This window comes from Aspergillus neoniger (genome assembly GCF_003184625.1).
Source record: "Aspergillus neoniger CBS 115656 unplaced genomic scaffold BO87scaffold_19, whole genome shotgun sequence".
Taxonomy (NCBI): domain Eukaryota; kingdom Fungi; phylum Ascomycota; class Eurotiomycetes; order Eurotiales; family Aspergillaceae; genus Aspergillus; species Aspergillus neoniger.
Genome location: NW_020291147.1, coordinates 506,080 through 533,712, shown reverse-complemented (window position 1 = coordinate 533,712; position 27,633 = coordinate 506,080). Strand labels below are relative to the sequence as shown.

Genomic DNA, 27,633 nt, shown 5'->3' with positions numbered 1-27,633 from the left:
AAAAAGAAGTCCGCGCGGAGCGGTGAGGGACCTAGACTAACTTTATGGGGGATAGACTACGTCTGAGATCGGGCCAATCAGGATGTTTGAACTACGTGAGTGAAATCTAGTCTTATTCTAGATATAGTAACAGTTAAGAATCTATTTTAAATCATATATAAATAAATATCTTGTACTGCAAAAATCTAGAAAAATTATATCAAAGTTAAATATTATATAAATAAATATCCCTTGGAATGCTGAGCTTGGGCGGGCCCTTATCATTGACTTTTACTGGTCGGAACTCAAGCATCAACCTATGAGAAAGCGGGTGAAGTCACTGGGGAAGTAAGTAAGTATCCGTGTAGAGAACTGCCCAAGCGAAAACGAATTTGTATTGTCTAATAATGAAGGTGAGAAGGATTGCACGCTTGTGCATAATTGAGTAAAATGGAGTGGCAGTATTTTTATAACTGAACTATTCTGAAGTAAGAGGTAGAATTGATAATAGTATTACTATGACTGTGTCTATCCTGGACTCTTCATAAACATCTCACCATCCTTCTCAGAAATCTACATACTCTTCATCCAATAACGGGTTGACAGAATACGTTTCGTACTACTACTATGTGAGAGCCTATACATAAAATGTTCTCATTTACCTACTTAGATATGTAACTTTTTGGTCATTTCATGATTCCAAGCTCTCTTTCTTTCTCTCTTTCTTCAGGAGTTCATCCACGTTATAGGTCACCAACCAGTCGCCAGCTGGCTCATGCTCCGGTAGTTTGATGTCTGGATTATGCCTGTTTATGCCGCTGGCGAACAGCACCCGAGCATAGGGAGGGTCAAACACGAAAATTGTTTCGTCGGTAACCCTGTTCTTCACTTTTGCCGTGGCTTCAATCTCGTCAATGGCGATGTACTCGTTTGGTTGCGGTACGGAGGCCCTCTCAATTTGTAGCTTGATATGCTGGGCTGTCTCGGGGTCAAACCGGGTATCGATGAAGTATAAGGAGTTGGGACCGGCTGCAGCCACGTAGGGAGTATCTGGTGCCACAACTTGGGCACCCCACTCGGTGCCAATCACTACCGGGACGTAACTACTATTCCGGTATTCCTCTTGGAAGGTTGAAGAGCCCTCACATGGTCGGAATGGGTTTAGAAGCATGGTAATGAGTAGCAGTGGGAAGAGCATTATCAGCATCAGAGTAAAAATAAAGAGAAGAGAAAGTAGGCTGTATCTACTGCTAACTTCGTAGGTCTGTGTGCAGATTTTATATCATGCTTCTGTCAGTAGCGTGGGAGTTCTGGTTTATGACATGGAGGACCATAGATCCCTGCGCATAAGATACTTGAATTATCAAGTTCGATAACCAAAGCTACATCAGAAACAATTGGTCACTGCATGATTATGACAATGCTACCGTTACAGCCTCGGTGATGCCGGTCTGAGGGGTTGGTTGTCAAATGTTACTGCCTATGTTGGACTGTGCTTGTGGTGCTGATTGCTCAAAGGGACTAGCAGTTCGGCCTATCCTATAGGGCGAAGAGATATAGATCTATCTATTTGTAATATAAAATAGCAGGGATTTGCTTCCATTTGGAAGCCCGGCGGGGTACAACCTGGGAATGTCTTGGATAGTTTGTAGGTGAATGCCATTTGGACTCTACACCTGGTCAAACCGGACAATATAGCTAAGCTAGTTTAGGACTATAATCTGATCCCTATATCTAAGTATGGAATAGTACATATGATGTCCCAAAGTTAAATTCCCTATTAAGATGCATCTTACCTAGCCTACCTCCTGAGTAGAACCCTTACTGGTGCCTCTGGAGCTAGCCCTGGAAATAGTATTGGTAACACAGTGGTGGTAGTCTTGGTAGGGCTCTTTAGGAGACAAAATAGAAATAAAATCGATTAATTTTGCCTAGTCCCTCATATATATACAGCGCTAAGCTTATATTAAGTATTGCACCTTGACAGACGGGCGAATGGTTGTTAGTAAAATCTAATGGTCCTCTTGTGACAAATATGTCACAGGCTCTCCTAATTTCTATCAGCGTTATGAGGTTATTCAGCAACTATAAGCAAAAAGAAATATCTTGCGATCTTAGTGGGCTTGCAGAATTCATAGGTCCACCGGTAACACTGACGATGTTTGCGCGCTGCTTCAAAGTAGGGTCCGTTCCACTAACTGTTGGGAGTCCAAACAGAGGCCGTCATGTTGTACCAATCAGCTCATGTAAGAACATTGATTTAGACCCTGGAAACCCTGAGAAAGGAGAGACCTGAAAAAGGCGCATCTCAATCGAAGCAAGCCAAAGATAATATTTAGAATAGCTTCTTAAGACAATACTTGATAAGATGGTATGACAAATAAGGGCTGACTTGGTGATTGTAGTAATCGAGTATACTTATCTCCTACTCCCGCCGGAGCTCCGAAGAATTGACAAGGATTGTTCTTTATTAACTGTGTGGACTGAGTTGTATAGACGTGACTGGCCGAATCCACTTGGACAACCTCAACCCGCCAGGAGCGCTGATGAAATGCATATGGTAGGCCGGCGTGATCTAGACCTTCATGCTGCATTGCGCTAAGGGAATGCCAGCAAAGCTGTCACCATCCAATGAAGTCCAGCCTCCAAATTTCCAAGCCTAGGTGATCTGACAGCGCTGTGGTAGTGGTGGAACGTGGTGAAGCCCCAAGGTGGCTTTGGTCAGTGGCCATGAGATTGGCCGGATCGATGGCTACTTGACTCTCCCAACGATGAAAGGGAGGGCTACTCATATCAAGGTAGACTGGGCCGTCTGGATCCCTGGGCCGAAAATAATGTAGCTATGGTAGTGCGGAAATCGCGCTCGACGTAGATGATCAGCATGCAAACAAAATCTCTAGAGTCTTAAATCACCCCAGCTGGAGAGAAGGCGTTGGGGCACGTTTGAGGGTACACTGACACTTATATCGAGGCTACTGTAGCCATAGTCACACCAAGTAGACCAACGAGGGAGAGGGAAGTCCTGTGCGGGCCTCCCCCACTAGCAAGTAAAGCCCGCCTCTCTAAGGCTCGCGCTGTTTGCTTCAGACACATTATCGGGCAATCCTGGGACTCATATCATTTGATGACTCCGTAGAGTCACCCTTCATTATGTCCATGACTGAAAAGCCTGAAGAAGCTGCGTCCAGCCTCAAATTGGTGGACGAGGAAGAGCTACCAAATCTTGAGTAAGCCTTCCCTTCCTTGCCCTCACGTGGTTTGGTATCTATCATATTGCTAAACCTCGCCAAACGCGGGTTTGGGGCGGGTTTCTGTATAGAGGAACCGCCCATGGGTTACCCGCGTAGGCAAAAGAGGTTTTAATGTAAGAAAGTCTTATATTATTCTATAATGTGTATAGATTATTATAGATAGTGATACTGTTAGGGGTGATGTGGGAGACATAATAAGCTTAATTATATGTATGAAAACTAGCTATTGTTCTGCTTGAAACCGAGTACCAATCTTTTATACTACTAAAAAGACAAGATATAATATAGAATTAACCATATATTCTTATCTAGTTTATATAATTTATAATCTTGTAATAATTATATAATTTAGTAGTTAGTTACTTTGCACAGAGTACTTCGGAGGAATTACTTGAAGAAGAGCAACGTTTGATGGTCAATATAATGCTGCATTCATCCTGCTGGGATTATACGTCAAAGGAACTGTCGACTGCAACTCATGCCATGCTAGGACGGCACTAAACCTGTACAAATCCCTCCCAAACTCGAATAATGATGGTTCACTCAAGGCCCAGCTGCCCAAACTCATCCGTGATTGTAACCCAAGGTAAAACGCCGGTTCATCAAATGCAAAGCGACATCCAACAACTATACACTCCAGTACCACGCCGCGGTGGTACCGGCGGCCGAAACCGACGGAGAAAAAAAAAAAAAACAAAGAATAACAGATACGGCGCCAGGTTAACATGACTATTTGCGCTTAAAGAGCTGCATGACGGAGGGTCTATATCATTGACAGATCATGAACGGTAGATGCCTGCTGTGAATCAGTCACTGGCCCAACTAGGCATGTAGCTTAGGTGTACTTACCTGGAAATGACTGTGGCGTCTGCCCAGCTCCCAGTCCCCGTGGAAGCGGAATCTGGGAGATCGAACTGGGCATATCGATCCTCCGAATCAGATCGACCATCCTTTCCGGAGAGAACTTCCCCGCGTTGTATGCTGAGGCAGAAGGTATAATGCTAAGAAGATAAACGATGTCGCGCGGCAGAGGTGCCGGTGATCCTTGCGACCGGAACTGGCCCCCGGACGGCCCACCCATGGTCTGCTGCGTGCGCTTCTGATCCAGCTGGCGTCGCTGCGTCGTCTTGAGGGGAGACTCGGCACGCACGAATTTGCGCGGCCGAGCCATATCGTCATCGAAGTCATCCAGCTGGCGTTTAGGCGAGTCTGTCGCAGACGCGTCCTGGTACCGCGCAGTAGGCGTGGCATGACGGGAAATGGCTTGCTCGGCCGGGTATGCCATCTTAGGCCGTGTCTGAGAGGGAGAAATAATGGGTCGCACAGCAGTAGGATCGAAGCCAGGCGTCGCGTATCGGTGTGCGAATTGCTCCAGCGTGGGGTCCTCTGGGAACAGCTCGCGCATGCGGTTTTCGAGATTAATCACTTGCACAAGGTCACCGTACCGCGACTCATATTCGTGGAGGAAGGCAAAGATAGGCTTCGTCTTCTGGACGTTCTCGGGATTAGAAGCGAGCTTCCTGACCGTCATCTCGAAAACAGCCCGTGCATCTGGGTTCAGTTAGCATCGTATCCATAGACTTTTAGCCATGAGCGTATACTTACTGATAACGTCGTTAATGTCAATAAGATGCTTCAAGTATTCCAGCGCAAAGTTTTCATCTTCAGGGAACAGCTTCGCACCACGCTCGAAGATCTTCGTTGCGGCGGGGTCCTTGTAGCAATGATACTCAATGAGAGCACTGGCGATGTAGACATCACTGGTAATGCGACCCCGCTTGCGCGCATCTGCAAAGATCTGTCTCGAGCCCGGCATCTCCCCAGGCTTGCCCTTACCCTGGATGCGGCGCATGGCGCGCATCAAAGCAATCCAGGCAAAGGATATGGTCTTGGAAAGGATACCAATTTGTATGGCATGTGCTTGGCGGACCGCGTCGATCTGTGCGTTCTTGACGGACTCCCTCGCCTTCGCCTCACTCTGATCGTCCTCATCGTCCTCATTCTTTGTCGGTTGCTTCTCGGTATTCATCTTTGCGAAGGTCTCTTCGAGATGAGCAACATCTTGCTGCTCGCGAGTCCGGGCTTTGGAGATCAGATCGTAAAGCGAATCGAGGAGTCGGTCGTAGGGTTCTCTGACTTTGGCGCCGCGCTTGACGGGATCCTGCTCGGAATCAGAGTTGATTTCCAGCCAGTCCGCACGCTTGAATGCAAGCAAGCAGCTTTCTGGGTTGCCGTCGATGCCGAGCTTCAAGAACTCGTTCCCTTCGGTCTCCATGTCGTTGTGGAAGCAGAACTCGGCAGCTTCAAACCAGAGCTCGGGAAGGAACCTAAGGGCCATAAGTGCTTGCTTATAGACATAAACCACACGCGTCCGGAAAACACTCATGTCTTCCTCCTTCAAGACAAGCGGGTCGCCCTTCTCCCAACTGATCCAGCGCTTCCAGATCTCGACCTGCTGTAGGAACTCAATATCACCGTCCGAACCCGGAACGGGAGGTAACCTCGGCAGCGTTGTCCGGTTGAGGTCCCTGGTGATGTTCTGCAATTCAGTGAAGGAGCTGCGGGCGGTCATGTACGCCGGAGACTGCTCCTGTAGGAACTTACGGCCCTGTACGAAAGAGAGATTATTGTTAGAGCGGATGTTCCACAGGGCGCTTTGTTAGGATCTTACTGTCAGCTTGTTCAGGCCCATCTCGAACTGATCATACTCTTTCCAGAGAGTATTGACAGCCTGGGTGGGTACCCCAATGGCCCGTTGATAGGCTTTCCGGAGTAGGTCCATTTTTTGTTGATCCTGCCATCCAGAACCCCCGACGTTTCCTGGGCCGGAGCGGATGAACTGGACGTAGTCGGACCAGATGGACCCCGAATCCTTGTCGATACCGATGTGCTGCAGAGCCAATTCATAGGCCGATGAAATGATTCGTCTCGCTTGTCCGTTTGTGTCGGTGGTGAGGGGATTCCGGCGACGAACGTAATCAAGGTATACCGTCCAGAGTTGCACATCCGCAATCGTCAGCAGAGTCCGGTTGAAAATTTGCTCCAGGCGGAAGAGTTCATTCAGCTCGGACTCCATTGTCGCGTAAGCCACCCATTGTTCAGCCTTAAACCGTTAGTCGATTTGGTCGTCTCCCAGGATATACAAAAGAGATCACTTACAGAAAATGGGAAAACCTTTAGAAAGCGCTCATACACATCGCGTGCGTTATCAATTCTATTGCGACTCCTGTGTTCGTTAATCAGTTCCAGCCAAGCGGGAATGTCACCACGGGGGTCTTCTTGGATGCGATCTTCCAGGATGCCAACCCGGTCGTGAGGCAAGCGGCCCCTGGCGGTCGAGGGCGATTCGGGGGTCACGGTGGTCCCATCCTGCGCCTGTTCCGACGGGGCAACACTTGCGCTGTACAGTTCCTGGCCCGAAGCCACCGACACATCATTTTTAGAAGCAGCAGGGAAAGAACTATTAGGGGCAGTCTTCGTGCTGGCAGACACTTGCGCAGCTTCATCCAATGATACATCAGGGGTAGAAGTAGCTTCATTTGCATTTCCTGAAATGGGTTGCGAAGGTATAGTATTCATGTCTTCGACACCTAGTACAGCTGGTGGCTCATAATCTGCCTCACCCGCCTCATCCTCATCCTCATCCTCGACCACAAAGCCCCCAATTGTCCTGGTCTTGGGCGGAACCGAGGCCCCAGTGGCGAGGCCCGATGCTGGTGTCTGGGACTCAGCTCGTGAAGGTGTCTCAGAAGGGAAGGCATCGCCAGCTGGCTGACTAGGGTCTGATTCAGGGGGGGCAGGCAGGGAAGTAGAGGTGGTAGTGGTAGTGGTAGTAGTAGTTTGTTCGGGGGGATTGGAATTGGAAGGAGTAGCATCATGATCAGGAACATTGTCCGGTTGGTTGGAATCTGTCAAGGAAACAGAATACTGATCTGGCAGTGATTTGGAAGGATCATAGTCATCTGAATCTGAACTATCTGCATCCTGCTCTTCCACGGTCTTATAGTCTCCAGAGTCCGCATTCATAGCCTGAGCCTGGAAAAAGGCCTTTTCAGCATCATCTTCAGCCATGACCAAGGTGTGTGATTGAATGCGACAAGGGTATTATGAGATATATGTTAAGGGGGGAGGGTGTTGGTAGTTGAGGGAGGGGGGAGCAACGGAGGAACCTGACTGAGTTTGATTAGCTGATTGAGGTCTTGAATGGGGGGGGGAGACAGCAGAATGAGCGATGATGAATCGGTCATTCACTCATGAGAGAGGGGAAGGACCCACGACAGGCGGTAAGGTGTTGGGGATGAAGGAGAGAGGGGAAGGTTCAGGGGAGAGACAGAATCTGCGTTTGGAGATAGGAGCGGGCGACAGACACGAGAGGCCGCTGGTGGATCAGCGACACTGACGACAAAGATGGAGTTCATCCGCTTCGAGAGCTTCTTTCTTTCTTTCTTTGCTTTGCCCGACCGGTGCTCGTCCACGTGACTTAGGCGGTGGGCGCGAACTTGGGCGCAGAAACACGCGGCGCGTCGTCGATCTTCCTGCCGCATGTTTAATTACTGCTGGCCGCTGCATCCCCATTCAGTTACCAAAAAGAGATCGTCTGCCCTTCTCTCTTCTCTTCTCTCTTCCCTCCTCCCTTTTCATACCTCTTATATACCTCCACAACCTCTTTGCCTCACTCCTCCCTTCATCATACTTCTCCACATCTAACACCTCTGGTCTACCACACCATCCTTTGCCCCCCCCTCTATCCCTCCATATTACTCCATCAAGCAGCTCGCTCCACTACCGCCCCTCCATCGCTATGTCGGTCGTTTCTCTTCTTGGCGTGAAAATCGTCAATAACCCTGCCTCTTTCCTCGACCCCTATCAATTCGAGATCACGTTTGAATGTCTTGAACAGCTGCAGAAAGGTACGCTGTGAACCCTGCTCCCGTGAATTGGCCGTCGCTAATGAGTTTCCAGATCTGGAGTGGAAGCTCACCTATGTCGGTTCGGCGACATCGTAAGTTGGACCTGGACCGAGATAAAATCCAATCTACCTGCTAACGTCCTCCTTCTCTAGCTCCGAATATGACCAGGAACTCGACTCCCTGCTGGTGGGACCGATCCCCGTCGGTGTCAACAAATTCATCTTCGAGGCCGACCCCCCAGACCTCAAGCGCATTCCTACTTCCGAAATTCTGGGAGTTACCGTTATTCTTCTCACTTGCAGCTACGACGGCAGAGAATTCGTTCGTGTTGGCTACTATGTAAACAATGAATACGATTCCGAGGAGCTCATGGAGCAGCCGCCGGCTCGGCCAATCATCGAGCGCATTCGTCGGAATATCCTTGCCGAGAAGCCCAGAGTAACCCGCTTTGCCATCAAGTGGTGAGTGCCCTATTTACATTTTTGCCATATGATACTAACAGCTACTGCCTAGGGACTCGGAGGAATCTGCCCCCGCTGAATACCCGCCGGACCAGCCCGAAGCCGACCAGGAGGGCGATGACAGTGCTGCCTACGGTGCAGAGGAAGCAGAGCTGGAAGCAGCCCTCTTCAAGGAGCTCAACGATCTGGAGCCCAAGACCGAAGACCAAGAGATGGATGGTACCGAGGGCCCTGCCGCCAAGGAGGAAGAGGAGGAAGACATCTCGGACGCCGAGTCCGAGGATATCGAAGATGAGAGCGACGAAGATGAGGAGGAGCTCGACGAGGAAGAGGGCGACGATGGCGATGAGGACGTCGAGATGGGCGATGATTCCGAGCAGAAGGATGAATCCGCCGGAGGCGCCAGCAACAACAATCCCGCGGCCCATCAACAACAGCCCGAGCTGATGGTGCACTAAAGCAACTGAAGAGCCTCGAAGTTATACTACGTTTCTTTATTCCTATCTGTCGAATGATTTTACGATTGGGTTGCAACGTGTTTCATGACAACATATCATCTATCATATCCCTGCAAGTATTTAGCTTTATGACATAGACCCGACCAGCCAAACCAACATAATTCGAAAAAATGCACATACTTGATTTGATTTCCTCTTTCCTTCTTTCACTACTATCTTACCCCTCCACATTCCTCACCGCATCAAATGCAAGGGCAATCTGACGAATCAAAACTACCATGGCAACTGCATGCATCCCTAACAGTGTACATTACTACATAGGGGAGAACCAACGCAAGGCCAAAAGCAAATTCCCAACAGGGTAAAATCCAAACAACCAAGTAGCCTGCATTATGGCATTGATCTACAATGCATACATACATCATACAAAACTTGTCCTATATTGAATGATATTAATTCCCGCCTTTTCTGCTGTGTAACTTCACCACTCAGCAACTCTTTATTGTTCCATTCTGGCCCAATTCACTCTCGTGATGACAATACGGAATACAATGTGTTATTGAGCTTTACAATAGTCAGTAAGTACTTGGTACTATAGCGATCAGCATAACGATCCTTGATATCATTCGTCTGAATGGCAACACATTATCTTTTGAATATATTCTACTTGAAAAATGTTAGGTCAAAAAGACTGCGGTGAAGACAAAGTATATCTAGTCGCCCGAAAAGTAGGTGAGAAAAGGATTGAAGCAAGGAAAGTGAAGTAGTATCCTTCCTACATAGTAGTTAGTACCTATGGGTAGTTGCTTTCTTTTACTTGCTATGGTAAGGGGGAGGGAGAGAAGTCCTTGCGCTTGCGTAAGGTTTCTTTCTTTCTTTCTTTCTTTCTCTCTTTCTTGTGTTGTTTTGGTGGAGATCGATTGTATGTTGTGGGGAGTGTTACTATGGCTGTCTGTGGGGATAGAGAGTTGGTGATGAGTGTGGATGTATTCTTGATCATTGGGGCTTGTGGTAAAAAGACAGGATTAGTCTAATATTTACTAATTCATGATGATTGCTGAGTAGTAGGTTCATCCCAGTGGTGTTTAGTTGCGGTGTATTGGATTCCAAGTACTATGTTTCTACCGTGCGGATAGATAACTATCTGCACGAGCACATTACGTTTATGGTTTGAAGATCCGAAGAAGCTCGATTGAATCCGAGAATTAGGTTGAAGCCCTTTATTCAACACAGAAATAGCACTCAAAAACGCCAACAAAAGCATGGGTATGGTATGGTAATGGTATGGTAGGAATAATGGGTCTAATGTACTCAGCCGTTACTGCTGAACGCTTCTTTTTCTTCTTCATGTCACCGTAGTACGCATCTAGAAGCCGAACTTCGAGCCGAGTGCTATAAAGCCGTTAGCTTAGTCTCTGAGAAAGAGGAGAAATACTTACCGCCAAGGACTGCCTTCTTCTTCTGATTACTGACAAACTTGTTCACGTCGCGAGCCCAGTTGCTGCTGCTCTCTTCCAGCCGATCCATGCTATCGCCGGCAAAGCTGAGTCGTTCGGTGCGTTCCTGCACTTGGCGCGACATGTAGGACAAGTATCCTTCCTGGCTGCTCGACGATTTATTTGTCGGGGTTCTGCCTTCCCGGAATGCTTTGCGGCGCTCCTCTTCGTCTAGGCGCATCTGCTCCTGCATGCGCTTGGATGGTGGACGGTCGGGACCGCCGACTGTTATGGGTTAGTTGCTATTCTAGGCCAGTAGGGGATGTGTACGAACTTAAGATGTCCATATCGGCTGGGGAAACGTATTGAGTTCCTGAGATCCACTGAATGTTGGTGATCGTGGGTCGTGGGGGCATGACGGCTTGCGGGTTGTAGAGCTGGTCTTCGGACTGGCGTCTAAATAGACTGTTAGTATCCACAGCCCTGAAATAAGATGATAGGTGTTGCCTACAGTGCGTGTCCTCCTCCCCAAACACTAAATAAGCCCACTTCAGAAGGACTGGTCCAGACCATGACAGTGCCGTTGGAGGAGATCGTGGCATCCGAGAGGCGTCTCATATCAGCGATCTGGTTGATTGGGCTGGCGCCAATCTCTTTCAGACCAGGGATCGAGAACGCTCGCGTGTATCCGTCTCCGAAAAGCCCAACCAGACTGTATCCACGAGCCTCAGTCTTGACAACCGCTGCGGAATCGCAAAGGTAGTCATCCCAGGACCTATGGGCACCTTTGGAAGTTGCTGGCTTGAAGATTCTGCACCCGGAAACAGTCACCGCGACGACGACACCATGAACGCGGACACCGTTTCTCAAACCTCCGACAGAATTGGGGGTGGCCAATGCAAGTCCGCCGTCGTCTGCGTTGACGGGAATGATGTTGATAACCTTGTCATCCAGCAAGCTTGTGCCGACAAATTGAGCACAGTAGCGCCCACCCTCCCCTGGCAGAATCTTGAATGAGGCCAGGTTGCCTCTGTTAGTACCCACGAAGCAGCAAATACTGGAATAATCTGCGAGACGTCAGCACTATCCACATCACATAGACTAGTATTCTCACCTTCACCCTCAAGAGTCAGCACACCAAACTCAATGCTGGTGGGCCATTCAAGAGCCGGGCTCTCAGAGCTGCGCTTATTGAAGATACTGCCTCGCTTGTTCACCTTGAACAGCTCAGAAAAGTGAGCTGTGTGGATGATTGCGGGCCCGCGCAAATCCAGGATTGCTAGACTACCTCCTTCGAATCCAACAGCGACAAAGCCCACTTGACTATGCTTCAAGGCAGTCACTGGGCCTTGCTGCATGTTCAGGAGTGTCAGTGGAAGGATACCCGTCTTCAGTCCAGGGTCGACTCTGTGAGTGATCTTGGTCAATTTTCCAGGCCCTTCGTTGGCACCTGGAGCCTCTTCACGACCAAAGCTCTGGTTGTTTCCCCATCGGAAGACGACAAGCTCGCCGGTGCGCAAGCCGACTGAGAGCTCACCCGTTGAGCCTCCAAAAGACATCTCGGTCACCTCTACGTTTCCGACACGGCCAACAGCTCGGGCCAGGTCCACTTGAACGACGTCCCCGTTTTCGATCTCGTCATCAACACCAGCATCCCAGATGCGAATAGTGCCATCGGCATGAGCCGTCGTAAGAACATTACGATCTTCGAAGCGCTTTAACGGCTTCCTTACCTCCGCCCCTCCGAGCAAAAACTTAGGTCCCTGTGATCTTTTCTCCTTCAAACCCAGCCAGGCAGAACGATCGACTGACGTCAGGGTGACCTTGTTCACGAAGGGATGCACGAAACTAAGGTAAGGATGGAGCATGTTTGTCGGAGTGATGGGATGACCACTAGGGAAGCTCATCGTGATGACTTCTCCTGAGGACAAGAGGGCGAGCAATGCGATGGGGTCATGGGCGCCGCCATAGTAAGGAGTGCTACGAGGAATGGGGCAGAAGTCGACCACTTCCGCACCGGGGGGAGTAGGTAGGATTGCGGTGCGTTTCGGGGTCTCAAAGTACTTTGCGATCATTGCCCACGAGGAAGTCTGGTAATTAGGGGTCGGTCCCAGGTCGATGAAAGTCAGCCCTTTGTTGGCTTCAGCTTTCGGTCGACCGCCAGCGATCAATAGTCCACTGTCATCTCCGTTGTCTTTCACACACCATGCGATGTTGGTGATTGGGTCTTTGAGCCCGGTAGCCGACTGGGGTCGTTCGGGGCTTACGCCCGGCTGGTCAACGTTGGGGGTATTGATGGATCTGGCCATAATCTTGCGGCCGTCCTTAGAGTCCCAGAAAACCAAACTATTATCGTCATGCACCGTCAACACGAAAATACCGTTCGGGTGCCAGAGGGCCCTAGTCAGTCGAGGCCTGCGCATTTCCGACGCCGGAACATCACCATTTCCTCCCAGAGCACCGGGTGGGACCTCATATTCAAAATACTTTTGAGCAACATTCTGCTTGAAGGAAAACGTTACAGCACCTTCCGGGTATCCCACCAAGATCTTCCCAATATCCCGAGGCGAAAAGGAGAGACTAAGAACAGGACAAAGGCGAACACGGGCATTGCGCTGAGCCCACAAGTTTGGCACACGGAACGGCGTCAAAGTTTCACGATCCAGATCGTAGGCAATGATATCACCTAGTCAAGACACCTCGTCAGCACGAGAAACATTACAATCCAATCCAATATACCCCTTACCGTTCTGCAACCCAATAAAAGCATAATCGAGACTCGGATCGGTCAGTAGAGCGCTCGCATGACTCGGCGGAGCATACGAGACAAGCGTCTGTCTAGTTTCCAAGGAAAAGATGCTGATTTCACTTTTCGAGTCGACACTGACGAGCTTATCGGCGCAGAACTGAATGAACTTGGCAGACGCCTTCCGCGGTAGCGAGAATACCACCGCTACTCGTCGTTGACCGAAGACGTAGATCTGACCATGGCCGAATTGTGTGTCGCTTGTTCCGACGGCGAGGAGCGACTGGACGGGATCGTACGCGATCGCACTGATCTGGGAGTTTATACCGCATCGAGCGAACTATGAGCAGCAACAGCAGGAGATTAGTATGCAATGCACGAGACGGGATCGAGTAAGGTAAATATTGGGGGCGTTGCTTAGTGATATACATCATCGAGGGCGAACAAGTCCGGCGACAAGTTCTCGGAGAAGTCCTTTTGAATGCCGGCCTGCTTTCCCCGCAGAAAATGCGCCATTCTGGAGGATACGGAACTCAAGGGATAGGGTTGGAGAGAAGGAGAAAGATGGAAGGGAAGATGAGAAGTCGCTTGAGAGGTAGTATATAAGAGCTACTTAAATCATAAAATGACAATAAAAATAAAGCTGCGACGACACCCCGCGGCAGAGGAGCAAGAAGAGGAGGAAGAAGTGGTTGTTTCAATGACAACCGCGGAAATCCACCCAAACGGTTGACGCCATTAAGGCTGACTGACCTTTGAAGGTGATTGACTAGTTCAGCTTAGTGTGTTTTGCCCCGCCCGCCGCGGGATTCAACGGGGATCCCTTGCTGGCTCGCGCTTGTTGAAGATTACAATGATGATCAATGTTTCTCTCCTACTACTCAATTGTGTGTAGGGCTCTACTTTACTATGTTTTCCAATAAAACTCTTCGTATGGTTCCAGTACAGAATGAGTTCGTATTTTCTCAGGAACCAAATCTCTCATCTGGGTGGAAATTAACTTCCAAACGAGGACTTCGTCAAACTTCGTAGGCAGCAACAAATCATCGCCAAGACAGCTTCCATGCCGACATGACCAAATCTTGCATTGCACTATTGACTTTCATTTTCATATGATTTCTCCGCAACCCATCAACGTCGTAATCATCATGTAGGCCTATGATCGAACACTGCTATGTAGCACTAGGGACCTTTCCCATTCTTGAGACTCCCAATGTCTGGCTGCAGATCGGCCCGGCCGATCGAGCCAACTAATTTGTGTCTCAGATCCATCTATATAATCTTCCAGGATACATCAATGTCCCTGGGTATCGCAAGTTAACATAAAGTGCAAATTCCGTCTACCGAGGCCATTTCAGCTAATATCGACGTTAGTCGTCTCCTAGCATCGATCTCGGCGGCCATTCCCTGATCGCGGTAGTAGTGTATCGTAACCTGGTGCACAGCACGATAGCAGGCATACCTAAGAGGTCGACAGTCAGCACACAGACTATATACCACCTTCTGCAGTCTCATTTAGAGATCACATACAGTAATTGACGGGCCACCTGGGCCTTATTTGCCTTCAGTCGAGTACCAAAACCCTCCAACACAGCGGGAGACGGCGCCTCAAAGATCTCTGCCATATGCACATCGCCCCAGAGAGTATTCTCGAGCCCTAAGAGCCCTGCGAGCTTCTTCGACCCCGGATTCAGCACCACCTGTGACGGTCGCCCTAACCCGACAATCACTAGTTGCGGTGACGTAATTTCCTCGAGCGCAGGAGACAGCCGACGAACTTGGTTTCGAATCTCCGCATACGGAAGATGAACAAAGGCATCTTCAGAGTCCCGAAGAATGCCTTCTAAAAGTGTCACGAACGCTTCTCGCCAGGACTGCTTCCCTGATCCACAGGCTACCTGGTCTAGTGAGCCAAAGGAGCTGGAGAAATTCTGTCCGATCTCACGAGCTAATGACCCCAAGGCCCGGTTGAGATCATCCCGCTCTTGCATGGTAAGCGCGGCTTCCAGCTCCTGCAGTGTCGCCCCGTTGATATAGTGTCTTACTAAGAAGGCAGAGCCCAACGGTCCCCCATGGAGACCATAATGCAGAAAATATGGGATATATGGAGTGTCTTGTTGAACCAGGATGGAGTGAGCACGGGCTTCAGTCTCAAGTAGAAGCTGTTCTCGTCGTAAGAGAGGTGTTGTCGACCCTGGAGAACACTTCAGAAGCAATTGGACCCCATTCGATAATACGAGACGACTGATTGAATGTAGGTGGCCCTTGAGCGGATAGACTCCTTTGACTTGCACCGAAGAAGAAAAGTGGCGTTGAAGGATGGAGCCGAGAGTAAAAGAAGGTTCAAGGTCAGGAACTAAGATAGAAGATAAAGAAGGCGACATTTCGCGCAACACTTTAGCTCTTCTGCTTCAGCGCTCGCATGCTCGCTACTAGTACAAGATATAATTGAGATGACCCATATTGCTGGGGGAAAGTAAGCAAATATAACCTGAGCGAGCAAATCTTTACTGCAGCCATCGGGGAGAAAGACCAGGCGGCCGCAACCCGGGGATACAAATGGGGCCCGGACATGGAACAGAGGTAAGACGCAGGTTACTGCAATCGAACAAGGAAGGTAATAGATTGTCTAACCCACAAAGCAGCAACAGCTAAGTAATACTAGGAACAGGGAAACCAGTCGATCGATCTCGTTTCTGAGCGTCAGATGATGGAGGGACCCGGTACCGAGGACAAGGAGCATATCCCTTATTTGAAAACATTAAGCGAAGCGGAAGATCCATATCCGAAGCCCCTTACTGAAGGGGACATCCGTCCGGGATCCCCACTGTATAAATTGGAGAAAGAAGACCCCAAGAAGCATCATTGGAGTATTGGCCAGGAGGTGAAGGAAAGAGTTGTGATCCATGGAGACGCAGCTCGCCTAAGGCTCCCGCTCTGAGAAAGGCGCCATGCAGGGTGCATCCACGCCGGGCCAATCACAGGCGGGCCTTGCCGAATGCGCATCTCCCCAATTGTATCGGCCGGATCGAATGCCGATGTTGCAGCGGACTCAATCTATTTAGTTTCCATTCTCTATGCATAGAATAAAGTAGTACTGCTCCTACGATGATATACCTTACCTGCTATTTGGTTACCATTCGCACAATGTTCGCAGAAGGTAGGCGGCTTGTGCCGCCTTATGTATTTTGTGCTTCATGGGTAACTTTGGGCACAACCCTGTTCTGTTTGGCCTCCGATCAGGCTATTGGCAGCCGGACCGTCCCTCGAGCGGGGATTAGATGAACTATGCTTCCCCTTGCCATAGCCTCTTATCTCTTTATTACACCTTTTCGAACTAAAATGCCGGTTTTTACGCATCATGTGTCGGCTCTAAAGTTCGTGTGGCTCATAGAGGGGAAATCCGGAAGAGAGGGCAATTCAGTTGTTAGGATATCGCGAACTTTGTATATACACATTTCTAGCTTTTGTCTTCGTGGAGCTGATGAGGCGATCACACTTCGCCACTTATTCAAGATTTGCCCGACGCCAATTGTTCGCCCAAAAGTTACTCGGGGAGAATGTGGGGTTAGTCCTTCGTAGATTCAGCGGCCTCTGCCTCTGACGTAGCTGCTGGACTGTATAACTCGGCCAGGTTATACTTCTTTAACCGATCGTAGTCGCTCCCGGCAACACTCATGCCAATGACATTCTGATAGTTTATTGTCAGTAATGGGTTCTGAATGAGTGGCATAGAAGCTACGGCCGTAGAGAACTGACCTGGATAACGGTGACGAGGATGATCAAGTCATAGTTCTTGAGATCAACAGGATGCTCGGGCCCCACGACATCTGCAACAGTCTTGATGACTATGTCGCGATTGAACTTCTTGTTGCTTCGCACAACAGGTCGAATTGCGTACTGAAATTTTCTGGTCAATGAAATTTCATGACCGTCTAGGCCTTAGCGAGACTCACCTTCTTGGGAGGCCCCCCGGAATGGAAATGCGGTTTGAGGACTTCCCGTGCAAAAGACTCCAGGTCGACACTGAGAGTTTTGCGAACGGAAATTGCAGGTGTCATGCGTTGGATGTATCGGGACCGCTTCTTTTCAGGGTTGGCAGCTGCGTCTAAGCAAAGTTTATGTACCATTTCCTCTGGATTGATGGATTTGTCAAATCGCACAAACAACACTGAAACATATTAGTGTCTCTCAAACTTAGATCAGTTTCAAGGAGGATAATGAGGGTAACGCACGACACGGCAAATCCATTCTGATGGCATGAAACGGACGCGACTTGCTCGCGCTGGGCTTCAGTCCTTCGACCTCTTTTCTGATTAGGGCCTCGATGTCATCATCGTCATCCTCCTCATCCGAGTCGGGCTTGTCTCCATGACTGTCACTGCTGGATGACTCTACACTCTGGAGAAAAAACAAAATAAGTCAGATGGAGGAGCATATTAGACCGTATCAATCTGCCAGATACCGTGGGTTTCCTTCTACGCGTAAAGCCTGCCCTTCATGCTACTAACCTGCGAGAAAACATCCACTACCTCTGCCATACACTTTCCTTCCTTTCCCAAGTCGCACGACACGAAGACTCCCCAGTCGCCTCCCTCAATGCCCGACTTGCTGCCTTGTTGGTGTTTCTGCCATTGGCCACCTCCCTGTGCCGCCACCCGTTAGATATCAACATTACCAGATACGAAAAAGCCAATGGGCAGATGTTTGTGGTCAACATGCCACGGACATCGGATGGGGCGAACCTTTCTCTTCTTAGCAGGCTGAACGGATTTCCTATCAGGCATGGCTCTCTTCCCTGATCCAGCCATCGACAGATGTTAATGCGCGGTGAATGAGATGGGATGCCGGTACGGGATTTGTGCGTGGGCAAGTGGGGAGGGGAATTGACCGCGGGAGGTGCACGCACGTTGCCCGGTTGTCCGAGTTGACGGGGAAGATTCAAGCTTAGTGGTGAGATTAAGCTGGTCCTAGAAGTTCTAGATGCACTACTGGTGACACGAGGGTTCCCAACAGATAAGGGTAGGCATGGCGCGGGCGGGGGTTTAAAATTCCACAAAAGGAATAGCGGCAAAGCGGGCGATCATCATCCCACTTGGTGGGGTGACGGCCTGTTACTTGCTGCGTTCTTACTGCAAAGTGGTTTCGGCCGGATTGACTTGCTTGCTTTTTGAAAACCAGTGCACCTGCTGTTATCAGTTTATCGCTGCTTCCGCAGCATCTCTTACTTCCGGGGATCCGCCATAGCTTATTTGACAGCAATATACGATCAAACCACCCCATCCATGCCATCGTGGTCGGAGATCTCCTGGAATACACGCAACGCATCAAATACCTATCCAGTAGGAATGATCCCGGAGATCCCGCTGCCATTCACCGTCGCATGGTGTGGCTGGTTGCGTGAGTATCGTAGTTCGGTGACACTATTTTTGTCTCGAGTTCCACCTCTACAGCATGACATCACGCGTGCCCTTTCATTCATGACGTACGGCCACACCGGGTTCCAGACTCCCTGGTTGTGACAGTCTGAGGCGCCTATTAATACTCTGTCACTCCTCAACACATAGTAAATATCATCTTCTCAAACGCAACCATTACTTCTCGCGCTTCTTTCCATACTAGCTTCATCAATTCCCATCTTCTCGCACTGTTCAATTTATCGTGATGGCGACCGATATCGCTACCCGGGATCTTCGGAAGCCCATCACGGTTGCTGAGTACCTCTTCCGTCGTTTGCACGAGGTTGGCGTTCGCTCTGTGCATGGCGTTCCAGGTGCGACTTACTTTCGAGGACATGGGGAGTGCTTGATCCCGCTAACCATCATGGATTATACCAGGTGACTACAACCTCGCAGCCTTGGACTATCTGCCAAAGTGTGGCCTCCATTGGGTGGGCAATTGCAATGAACTCAACGCCGGTATGCTTGAACCAATCCTACTGTTGGAATTGTACCACCTTGGCGACAATCATTGTCATAACTAACGTAGACAACCTACAGGATATGCCGCCGACGGCTATGCTCGAGTCAATGGAATTGGTGCCCTGATTACCACCTTCGGCGTGGGTGAGCTTTCAGCGCTCAATGCCATCGCTGGATCGTACTCCGAATTTGTGCCAATTGTTCATATCGTGGGTCAGCCCAACACCAAGTCTCAGAAGGATGGCATGTTGTTGCACCACACCTTGGGAAACGGCGACTTCAATGTGTTTGCGAAGATGAGTGCAGGCATCTCCTGTACCCTCGGTCGGTTGAACGAGACACTGGAGGCTGCAACACTTATCGACAACGCCATCCGTGAATGCTGGATTCGTAGTCGACCCGTCTACATCAGTCTCCCCACCGACATGATTACCAAGCAGATTGAAGGTGACCGCCTCGACAAACCGCTGGATCTCTCTCTACCGACAAATGACCCTGAGAAGGAAGATTATGTGGTGGACGTTGTCCTGAAGTACTTGCATGCTGCGAAGAAACCCGTCATCCTGGTGGATGCTTGTGCCATCCGTCATCGAGTCCTTGACGAAGTTCATGACTTGATGGAGGCTTCCGGCCTGCCTACCTTCGTGGCTCCGATGGGCAAGGGAGCAGTAGATGAGACTCGCCCGAACTACGGCGGTGTGTATGCTGGCACTGGATCGAACGCGGGTGTTCGTGAGCAAGTCGAGTCTTCCGATCTTATTCTGAGCATCGGTGCTATCAAGTCGGACTTCAACACCAGCGGTTTCTCCTATCACATCGGACAGCTCAACACCATTGATTTCCACAGCACTTATGTGCGTGTGCGATACTCTGAATATCCAGAGATCAACATGAAGGGAGTCTTGCGCAAAGTCATTCAGAGGATGGGTGCTGTCAACGCCGCGCCAGTCCCGCATCTCTCCAACACGCTTCCTGAGAGCGAGAAAACTTCGAGCTACCAGGAGATCACGCACGACTGGCTCTGGCCCAATGTTGGTCAGTGGCTGAACGAGAATGACATTGTTATCACCGAGACGGGTACTGCCAACTTTGGCATCTGGGAAACCCGATTCCCGGCGAACGTCACGGCCATTAGCCAGGTCCTGTGGGGTAGCATTGGTTACTCGGTTGGGGCATGTCAGGGTGCTGCACTGGCGGCGAAGGAATTGGGCAATCGTCGGACTGTTCTGTTCGTTGGTGACGGAAGTCTTCAGCTCACCGTGCAGGAACTGAGCACCATGATTCGAAACAATCTCAACCCCATTATGTGAGTGTTCCCGACGGCGATAAGCTCCAGGTTGTAACGGTACTAACTTAATCAAGCTTCGTCATTTGCAATAACGGATATACCATTGAGCGATACATCCACGGATGGGACGAAAGCTACAATGACATCCAGCCATGGGATATTGAGGGTCTGCCCCGGGCCTTTGGAGCCAAGGACAAGTACACGGGCTACAAAGTAAAGACGCGGGATGAGCTGAGGCAGCTATTTGCAAACCAGGAGTTTGCTTCTGCGCCACACTTGCAAGTAAGTAATACATTGCCCTAGTATTTCAATTCTGTCCAGGAGAGTGCTAACCAAGACGGCACAGTTGGTGGAGCTTCACATGCCCCGTGATGATGCTCCCGCCGCGTTGAAAATCACGGCTGAGGCGGCGGCCACCAGAAACAAGTAACGGAGGATCCCCAGGGCCTTGAGGCAATCTCGCTTCTTCCTGTTAATGCCTTTCTCCCCTTTCTTTCAGCTTGACCTGTCACTCCTGGAGAGGAACAGATATGACTCTGAAGCGGTAGTGTAATTGCAGAATACGAAATCTAATGAATTCCAGTCAAGTTGTATGCGCACGTGCCCTTTCCGTACTTGCGATTTGGGGTCTTTTGGGGGGGGGGTGCGTTTAGGGAGTCTAGTGCTTATCATACCTTCCTAATGCCAAGGGAAAACATAGTGGAACTAGCTTGATAGTCAGCCAGCCATCCAACGTGCCGTGTGAGACAGTCCAAAGTTGGGGAGGAATGGCAAGCAGATAGATAAACACAATGGCAACGGACAGTAATACAAATGTAGTTAGTGAGCCTGAGTACGAGCCAGCCCAATTGAGGAATCAAGTAGGAAAAGGGGTGAGTGAGATGAGTAGTTCTCTAGGGCTGAACACTACAGGGGCAACAACTGTCAGAGTGGAATGGAAGGGTTGGCCCACCTTACACTTGATGGGTCTAAGAAGCCCATGGAAAGGTGACGGAAAAGGGGAGAGACAGCGAGAAAAAGGGACTGACTTTGTTTGGGCAGCTTATCGGGAGAGGCCACCACGTGATCGACGGGAAGGACAGACAAGTCGCAGGCGCTAAGGCGGCCAGCGCATCAAAGCTCCTCAGGATTTCCCTGGGCGGGCCGCGACACACGGCGACAGGTTAGATTACTTCCTCGTTCAAAGTACCTACCCCATATGAATCTGGCGAGCAGGCCTCTGTCCCTTTCCCTTGACGAAACACCTAATTAATCTATACGGTGGACTGCTAATTTGCCGCCACCTGCCACTAATCCACCGTGCGGTCGAATCCCCAGCGGTTTTGCTAATGGTATGTCTTAGCTTCCCCGTTGAGCCTTCCGCCGCATCATTTCCCCCCTCTCCCCTCTCTCCCCTTTGACTAGTATTAAGCTAGAGGGGACTGGACTTGTCCCGACTATTAGGGGCTGATTGCCGCAATCTTTTCCGGACCATTTGACTTACTTTAGGAGATCCAGCTATCTTTAAGGATTTGACACACCCCTCTGAAGAACGCCCAACTTGTTCCTTTCGCTACGGTTTGCGTCTGCAGCTCGACTTGCGTGTGACCTCTCCGGTTTCCAGCCTCCTCCTTCCCACACCACCCCCCCGTCCATTCCCCAATCAGGTGGAAAAAGCTGATGCCGTCCCTCCGCTCCCTCCGCTCCTGCTTACGTACTGTCGTTCGCTCCGATCTGGACGCTATTTGCGCTTGATTGACGTGCTTCGAGAAGGGTCGATTGCCTGCTCTTCCATCCTGGTCGCTGAAAGTACCGCTCCAAGTGCTGCTCGGACCGAGGGGCATCATCGGTTGCGTCGTGTCGGCTTGTTCTAGCTCTGACAATGTGGGATTGCCTTGGGTCCTAAGCTTTCATGGTCTATCAATCCCCACTTCAGGGACAAGTTTGATTGCGCAGCCCCGTGAGGTATATGAGAGCAGAACCTTATTGGGTTCCCAGGACAACTTGTCTGCTCATTAGACTCCGACATCCGCCTCCTTGCATCAATCCATTGGAGACGTCGCAGACATCGCCAATATGGACGGTCAACGGCCGCAGCAGTACATCCCCGTACCCCCGCCTTCGTCGGCGACACAACCCTCCCAATCGCACATAATACCTTTACCACCGCCACCGCCTCGTTATCCTCCTACTCAGTCGCAGGGCGTTATGCTTCCGCCGCCCCCGGGACCACCGCCAGGGACAGCATATGGCACCTCCAAGCTTACCAATCCCCAACTGCAACATCAGAATACTCTTGGGTGGCAGCAACAGAGCTGGGCAAGGCAGGCACTCTCACAAGGGTATCTTCCACCTCCTCCGCCTCCCCCTATGGTCCCTGCGAATCAATCTCCATACGGGCGTCCTGCAGCTTTGTCGATTCCCTCCGCTGAAACTCGGACGTCTGCGACTTACGTTCCTCAAGCTGGTTCTTTTGGGCCGGGGGTCGGGATTCCACCCTTTGACGTACACTCGAACCCCACGTACGACGGTGCGGGGACAATGCAGCCTAGCGACAGACAGTGGAACCCACCCACCCAAGCCTACGACTATCCGGCCACCGACTCTTCTCCGTATAAACGGGATGCCAATGTCCCTGCCACCCCTTCAACGACTCGCAATCTACCTTCCTCCCTAGCTGTCAATGATGGTGCTCATGATATGGCTTCAGTCAACTACTCTGCCACGAACCTGCAAAACTCGCTACAACAGGCATCTGCGCCATCTTCGGAACTGACCACATCGGGCAGTCATCGTCATAACCACAATACATTGCTTGGAGGTATGTCGCCAAATGAGGCCTCAGTCCAGTGGCCTCTCGATCGTGTCCTCCAATGGCTTGCGAATAATGGATTCTCCACGGACTGGCAGGAAACATTCAGGTCCTTGGAAATTCAAGGTGCCGACTTCCTTGAGCTAGGGCATGGGTCAAATGGCCGCCCTAATTTGGGCAAGATGCACCAGGTGGTCTATCCTCATCTTGCAAAAGTGTGCGAAGCAAGCGGCACTCCCTGGGATCAAATCCGTGAACGGGAAGAGGGAAAACGTATGCGCCGCTTGATCAAGAAGATCCATGATGACGGCACTTATGATACCGAGATCTCTATTCAAAAGCGACGCGATTCTCACCCCATGAGCGCCCACGATGGTGCGCCTGATGCTTCGCCGAAATTAACTTACGAGCCCAGGTCCGCGGGTCCTACAGGAAATATCACGAACAGCCCTAATCTCAAGGCCCCACAGCCCGCATATGGACAAAGACAGAGCGTTCAGATGCGTTCTTTTACAACACCCATACCCACCACCCATGATCATGCATCTTCCGAGCTTGCTCCGAGCGAAGCTAATACAATGTGGTCCCGATCGGACTATTCGCGAGCTGTTTTGTCTAGCATTGGCGGCGAGCATCACAGACAGAGCCCTTCGATGTCCAGCGATGGCGGAACATTTCAGATACCTATTAGATCCTACGAGGACAGTCCCAAGAGTGGCAGTCCGGCAGCGCAGCATGCTACTCTTGCACACACAGGCCCCTCGTCATCCACGGGAGATCTAGGCGTCAAGTTCGAGCACTCACGTGGCAACAGTTCGGATTCGACGACTGGTCGCCGGTATTATGAATCCATCAGGCAAGACGGCGGGATCCGTCCTTCGCCCCAGGAGTCAAGCAACCGTCATTCTGGTGGAGAAACCCCGTCTTCATACCCCAAAGACCACCGTAATGGGCTTTTGGGCTTCTTCAAGAAACGTTCCAAGGCAGGCGATTCCAACCACCCGTCTCCAGAGGAGCCGTTTTTGGAGTCTCCCACCAGTCCAGTGAACATGCGCCAGAACAGCTCGCAGCTGCCTTATAATAGGCCAAATTTCAGCACCAGTGAGTTGTCGCTGGGCGGCGAGCGGCCGTCGTCTTCATCCATGTCGGACCATGAACGATTGGCGTTGCGCGGTAACAAGCCAATGCAAAAGAGCAAAAAGTGGACTTTTGTGACTCTGGACGGATGGAACTATCGCTTGGTCGACATAACCGAGATGGACTCTGTGGAGACACTGCGTTCTGCCATTTGTCAAAGCCTTGGAATCGCTGATTGGACTGGGGCGCAGATCTTCATGACGGAGCCCGGGCAGACTGAACACGATGAGCCGTTGAATGACACTAGCCTGGCTTTGTGTCGGCGGACAAAGTCAGACACGGTTGGCTCATTGAAGCTGTTTGTACGAGGGCCCCATATGCAACTGGGTGTGAATAGCTCCACTCACTACGGCTTGGGGCTTTCGATCCCAGAAAAGGGCACAGCCTCACCCACATCTGCTCACCAGTTGCACAGAAAGCCGCTTGACGATGAAGCTCTCAGCAGGATATCTCCTCACAACCCAGCCAAGCCTACGTCTCCTCAAGTGTCTTCACGGCAGCAGCTCAAAGCTCCCAGTTCCAAGCTACCGCCAGCCTCGCAACCATCAATCACAACGTCCCCAGTCGATGGTGGCGCCGAAGCAGGACTGCCTACTGATGCCGAGAAGGCAGACTTGTTAGCTCGTCACGAAGAACATATGCGTGAGGTTGAGCGGAAACAGAGGGCCTATCGCATCTCAAAGGTTCCACCGATGCCACAGCCGAGAAAGGATGTGTATGGCGAAACTGGTTACAGGCGTGAAGGTGTCATTGATTTTGATCAGCCTCGCACGTCTCCTTACGAAGACAAGAAGTCCGAGCCGCTCGTGCCCCTTCGCAAGCCTCCCACTGCGCCTCACGAGTCAAGCACACTCACCAAAGTCAACTCACTAAGGAAGAAGGATGTTGAGCGGCCCCGCATACAGACTACCGCGCAGCCACATGGTACTCATGGTCTCGGAGCAGTATTGGCTAGTGTTGGTAGGATGACCAGCGCCATTGGAACCCCATCTCCATCAGTCCCCACGCCACCTGCCGCTAGTCAGGAGTTCAAAGGACCACAATCATCGGAGCAAGATAACCAAACAACGCCGACAGTGCATTCGAGTCAGTCTCCGGCACAACCTGGCTCTGCGACTCCTCAAGAATCAAAACCGACTTTGCAGTCTCGCAAGTCATTTGGACCCGAATTCGACTTTGAGGAGACCAAGGTCTCTTTCCAAGGGTCGCCGGTGCCACAGCAGCCCCAGGAAGACTCCGACGAGGACTCCGATGATGGTCTTTTTGCCATTCCCATCGCGAGTACCAAGACCCCGGTTAAAGAAAACCCGCCAGTGTCCGTCTCGCCTGAGTCGCAAAGGCGAGCCGGGAAACCGTCTCTCACGCTGAACACTGAGAATAGGCTACGGAAAGGACTATCCGTTAGCTTCAGATCCCCGAGTGCTACCCGCGAAACGTTCGCCAGTTCAAGCGGGGAATCAGGCAACAGGAACCCGTCCTTCCTTGACATGAGTGCTTCGCCGGAGGAAGAGAAGCCACCTCGCAGGGATTCCTTTGCCCAAGGAGACCTGTGGGCAAGCAGACCTCCAGTCGAGGGCGTTATTGATCACCTCGATGACTTCTTCCCGGACATTGACCTTGATACCCCTTACCTTGACGGGCAGGGCATGTCACCCCCTTCATCCCCGGCATCTAAGGTTGCAACCGACAACGACATAATTCCTAAAGATAAACCAGAAGCTGTATCACACCCCACACCACATACACCTGCGCCCCCAAGCGAAAATACCCTTGGCTCTAGCGAGCCAACCATCAAGCCTCAGGATCCAGGAGTCGTTGCTCGGCGGAACGTCAGTCGCTCGGGCGGTGGACTCACACGCATGAAATCGATTCGAGAAGTGGCCAAAGGTGCCAATCAAGCTAGTAGGAATCGGAGTGTGACGGCCAATACCGGCAATCAAAGATCAGGTGATATTTTGCGCCGCAAGAGCACGAAGATGTTCGGCGCCAAGATTATGCAAATCAGTCCGAAGCGTGGCAGCCGACTTAGCCAGCTGGACCCTATCCCCCAGAACCAGGCGCCTGCGGGAAATATCCCTCAAAGACAGCCCACTTTCCGCATCATCCGTGGTCAGCTCATCGGCAAGGGAACCTATGGTCGCGTATACCTTGGCATGAACGCTGACAATGGTGAGGTCTTGGCTGTGAAGCAAGTGGAGGTCAATCCTCGGATTGCCGGAACAGACAAGGACCGCATCAAGGAGATGGTCGCAGCGATGGACCAGGAAATTGATACCATGCAACATCTCGAGCATCCTAATATTGTGCAATACCTCGGTTGCGAGCGAGGCGAATTCTCCATCTCGATCTATCTCGAATATATTTCTGGTGGCTCTATCGGCAGTTGTCTTCGCAAGCATGGCAAGTTTGAGGAGAGCGTGGTCAAGTCTCTGACACATCAGACCTTGAGCGGGCTGGCATATCTTCACAACCAGGGTATTCTCCATCGTGACCTGAAAGCCGACAATATTCTCCTGGATCTGGACGGAACGTGCAAGATCTCCGACTTCGGAATTTCCAAGAAGACAGACAACATCTACGGAAACGATTCGACCAACTCCATGCAGGGCTCGGTCTTCTGGATGGCGCCAGAGGTCATCCAGTCCCAAGGACAAGGGTACAGCGCCAAGGTGGACATCTGGTCTCTGGGATGTGTGGTATTGGAGATGTTTGCTGGACGCCGGCCGTGGAGCAAGGAAGAAGCTATTGGTGCGATCTTCAAGCTGGGTAGTTTGAGTCAAGCCCCTCCGATCCCTGAAGATGTTTCCATGAACATCACACCAGCAGCGCTCGCCTTTATGTACGACTGCTTCACAGTGTAAGTGACATTGCCTTCTAGAACCCTTTTCCGCCAGACTGACATGTTATAGGGACTCGCGTGATCGGCCAACTGCTGAGACTCTCCTAACCCATCCCTTCTGCGAACCCGACCCGAAATACAATTTCTTGGATACCGAGCTCTACGCCAAAATCCGCCACGTCCTGTAAAGCCCCACCCACCTAGCACGATGTTCAGTATTATCGTATTCCCAAGCATCACTCTCCAGCGTTTCGACTATGCATTTTGTTTCCTCTCCCCTGCATCATACCCAAAATCGGCAGCATTTCGTATTCGGTGTGGCATAGTTTGTTTGAAGGAATTGGGCTGGGTGAGCTTAATCGTTTGAATAAGATTCTGGATATGCCTGGTCTCTTCTTGGTTGAGACACAATCACA

At 50.7% G+C, this 27,633-nt stretch overlaps 8 protein-coding genes across 8 annotated transcripts; 4 read left to right on the top strand and 4 right to left on the bottom strand.

The window, feature by feature from the left end:
- Positions 1-648: 648 nt before the first annotated feature.
- BO87DRAFT_377305 (ankyrin repeat-containing protein) lies at positions 649-1,248 on the bottom strand. Its single transcript, XM_025623512.1, has one exon. The coding sequence runs from the start codon at positions 1,148-1,150 to the stop codon at positions 671-673; it is 480 nt and encodes a 159-aa protein (XP_025479071.1). The 5' UTR covers positions 1,151-1,248; the 3' UTR covers positions 649-670.
- Positions 1,249-3,643: 2,395 nt separating this feature from the next.
- Positions 3,644-7,626, bottom strand: rna14 (cleavage polyadenylation factor subunit RNA14). Its single transcript, XM_025623511.1, has 6 exons — positions 7,506-7,626; positions 6,390-7,403; positions 5,902-6,333; positions 4,836-5,838; positions 4,080-4,781; positions 3,644-4,026 (listed from the first exon to the last, which is right to left on the bottom strand). Exons 2-6 carry the CDS (start codon positions 7,299-7,301, stop codon positions 4,010-4,012), a joined length of 3,066 nt encoding a protein of 1,021 aa, XP_025479070.1. The 5' UTR covers positions 7,302-7,403; positions 7,506-7,626; the 3' UTR covers positions 3,644-4,009.
- A 164-nt stretch (positions 7,627-7,790) lies between these two features.
- On the top strand, positions 7,791-9,388 carry asf1 (nucleosome assembly factor ASF1). The gene is made up of 4 exons (XM_025626762.1): positions 7,791-8,140; positions 8,193-8,232; positions 8,293-8,601; positions 8,654-9,388. The coding sequence occupies exons 1-4, from the start codon at positions 8,032-8,034 to the stop codon at positions 9,057-9,059; spliced, it is 864 nt and encodes a 287-aa protein (XP_025479069.1). The 5' UTR covers positions 7,791-8,031; the 3' UTR covers positions 9,060-9,388.
- An 850-nt stretch (positions 9,389-10,238) lies between these two features.
- On the bottom strand, positions 10,239-16,030 carry BO87DRAFT_407366 (putative SNARE-dependent exocytosis protein (Sro7)). Its single transcript, XM_025626067.1, has 10 exons — positions 14,772-16,030; positions 14,564-14,703; positions 14,145-14,148; positions 13,671-13,773; positions 13,242-13,581; positions 11,610-13,181; positions 11,007-11,562; positions 10,830-10,951; positions 10,499-10,780; positions 10,239-10,451 (listed from the first exon to the last, which is right to left on the bottom strand). The coding sequence occupies exons 1-10, from the start codon at positions 15,623-15,625 to the stop codon at positions 10,426-10,428; spliced, it is 3,999 nt and encodes a 1,332-aa protein (XP_025479068.1). The 5' UTR covers positions 15,626-16,030; the 3' UTR covers positions 10,239-10,425.
- Positions 15,695-16,182, top strand: BO87DRAFT_387459 (uncharacterized protein; the record flags this gene model as incomplete). The annotated part of the gene is made up of 3 exons (XM_025624819.1): positions 15,695-15,717; positions 15,758-15,824; positions 15,907-16,182. 3 exons carry the CDS (start codon positions 15,695-15,697, stop codon positions 16,180-16,182), a joined length of 366 nt encoding a protein of 121 aa, XP_025479067.1.
- Positions 16,183-16,654: 472 nt separating this feature from the next.
- BO87DRAFT_377297 (THUMP domain-containing protein) lies at positions 16,655-17,891 on the bottom strand. Its single transcript, XM_025623510.1, has 5 exons — positions 17,753-17,891; positions 17,477-17,642; positions 17,198-17,412; positions 17,001-17,141; positions 16,655-16,932 (listed from the first exon to the last, which is right to left on the bottom strand). The coding sequence occupies exons 2-5, from the start codon at positions 17,490-17,492 to the stop codon at positions 16,810-16,812; spliced, it is 495 nt and encodes a 164-aa protein (XP_025479066.1). The 5' UTR covers positions 17,493-17,642; positions 17,753-17,891; the 3' UTR covers positions 16,655-16,809.
- A 1,014-nt stretch (positions 17,892-18,905) lies between these two features.
- On the top strand, positions 18,906-20,880 carry BO87DRAFT_309890 (alpha-keto acid decarboxylase family protein; the record flags this gene model as incomplete). The annotated part of the gene is made up of 5 exons (XM_025619485.1): positions 18,906-19,014; positions 19,079-19,159; positions 19,241-20,468; positions 20,525-20,732; positions 20,797-20,880. 5 exons carry the CDS (start codon positions 18,906-18,908, stop codon positions 20,878-20,880), a joined length of 1,710 nt encoding a protein of 569 aa, XP_025479065.1.
- Positions 20,881-22,505: 1,625 nt separating this feature from the next.
- Positions 22,506-27,405, top strand: bck1 (putative MAP kinase kinase kinase (Bck1); the record flags this gene model as incomplete). Its single annotated transcript, XM_025624818.1, has 2 exons — positions 22,506-27,235; positions 27,288-27,405. 2 exons carry the CDS (start codon positions 22,506-22,508, stop codon positions 27,403-27,405), a joined length of 4,848 nt encoding a protein of 1,615 aa, XP_025479064.1.
- Between the last annotated feature and the right edge of the window lie 228 nt (positions 27,406-27,633).

What these genes read in the sequence shown, in the direction of transcription:
- rna14 (XM_025623511.1), bottom strand. Translation starts at nt 7,301, where the DNA reads ATGGCTGAAGATGATGCTGAAAAGGCCTTTTTCCAGGCTCAGGCTATG. An exon ending in TGGGCCTGAACAAGCTGACA is followed by an intron (nt 5,839 to 5,901) that starts GTAAGATCCTAA and finishes TCTTTCGTACAG; the next exon opens with GGCCGTAAGTTCCTACAGGA. An exon ending in TGACATTAACGACGTTATCA is followed by an intron (nt 4,782 to 4,835) that starts GTAAGTATACGC and finishes AACTGAACCCAG; the next exon opens with ATGCACGGGCTGTTTTCGAG.
- BO87DRAFT_377297 (XM_025623510.1), bottom strand. An exon ending in CCGGGGGGCCTCCCAAGAAG is followed by an intron (nt 17,142 to 17,197) that starts GTGAGTCTCGCT and finishes AGAAAATTTCAG; the next exon opens with TACGCAATTCGACCTGTTGT. An exon ending in TCCTCGTCACCGTTATCCAG is followed by an intron (nt 16,933 to 17,000) that starts GTCAGTTCTCTA and finishes ATAAACTATCAG; the next exon opens with AATGTCATTGGCATGAGTGT.
- asf1 (XM_025626762.1), top strand. Translation starts at nt 8,032, where the DNA reads ATGTCGGTCGTTTCTCTTCTTGGCGTGAAAATCGTCAATAACCCTGCC. An exon ending in TCTTGAACAGCTGCAGAAAG is followed by an intron (nt 8,141 to 8,192) that starts GTACGCTGTGAA and finishes ATGAGTTTCCAG; the next exon opens with ATCTGGAGTGGAAGCTCACC. An exon ending in TATGTCGGTTCGGCGACATC is followed by an intron (nt 8,233 to 8,292) that starts GTAAGTTGGACC and finishes CTCCTTCTCTAG; the next exon opens with CTCCGAATATGACCAGGAAC.
- BO87DRAFT_407366 (XM_025626067.1), bottom strand. Translation starts at nt 15,625, where the DNA reads ATGTCGCCTTCTTTATCTTCTATCTTAGTTCCTGACCTTGAACCTTCT. An exon ending in GCTGACTCTTGAGGGTGAAG is followed by an intron (nt 11,563 to 11,609) that starts GTGAGAATACTA and finishes GACGTCTCGCAG; the next exon opens with ATTATTCCAGTATTTGCTGC. An exon ending in TGGGGAGGAGGACACGCACT is followed by an intron (nt 10,952 to 11,006) that starts GTAGGCAACACC and finishes CAGTCTATTTAG; the next exon opens with ACGCCAGTCCGAAGACCAGC.
- BO87DRAFT_377305 (XM_025623512.1), bottom strand. Translation starts at nt 1,150, where the DNA reads ATGCTTCTAAACCCATTCCGACCATGTGAGGGCTCTTCAACCTTCCAA.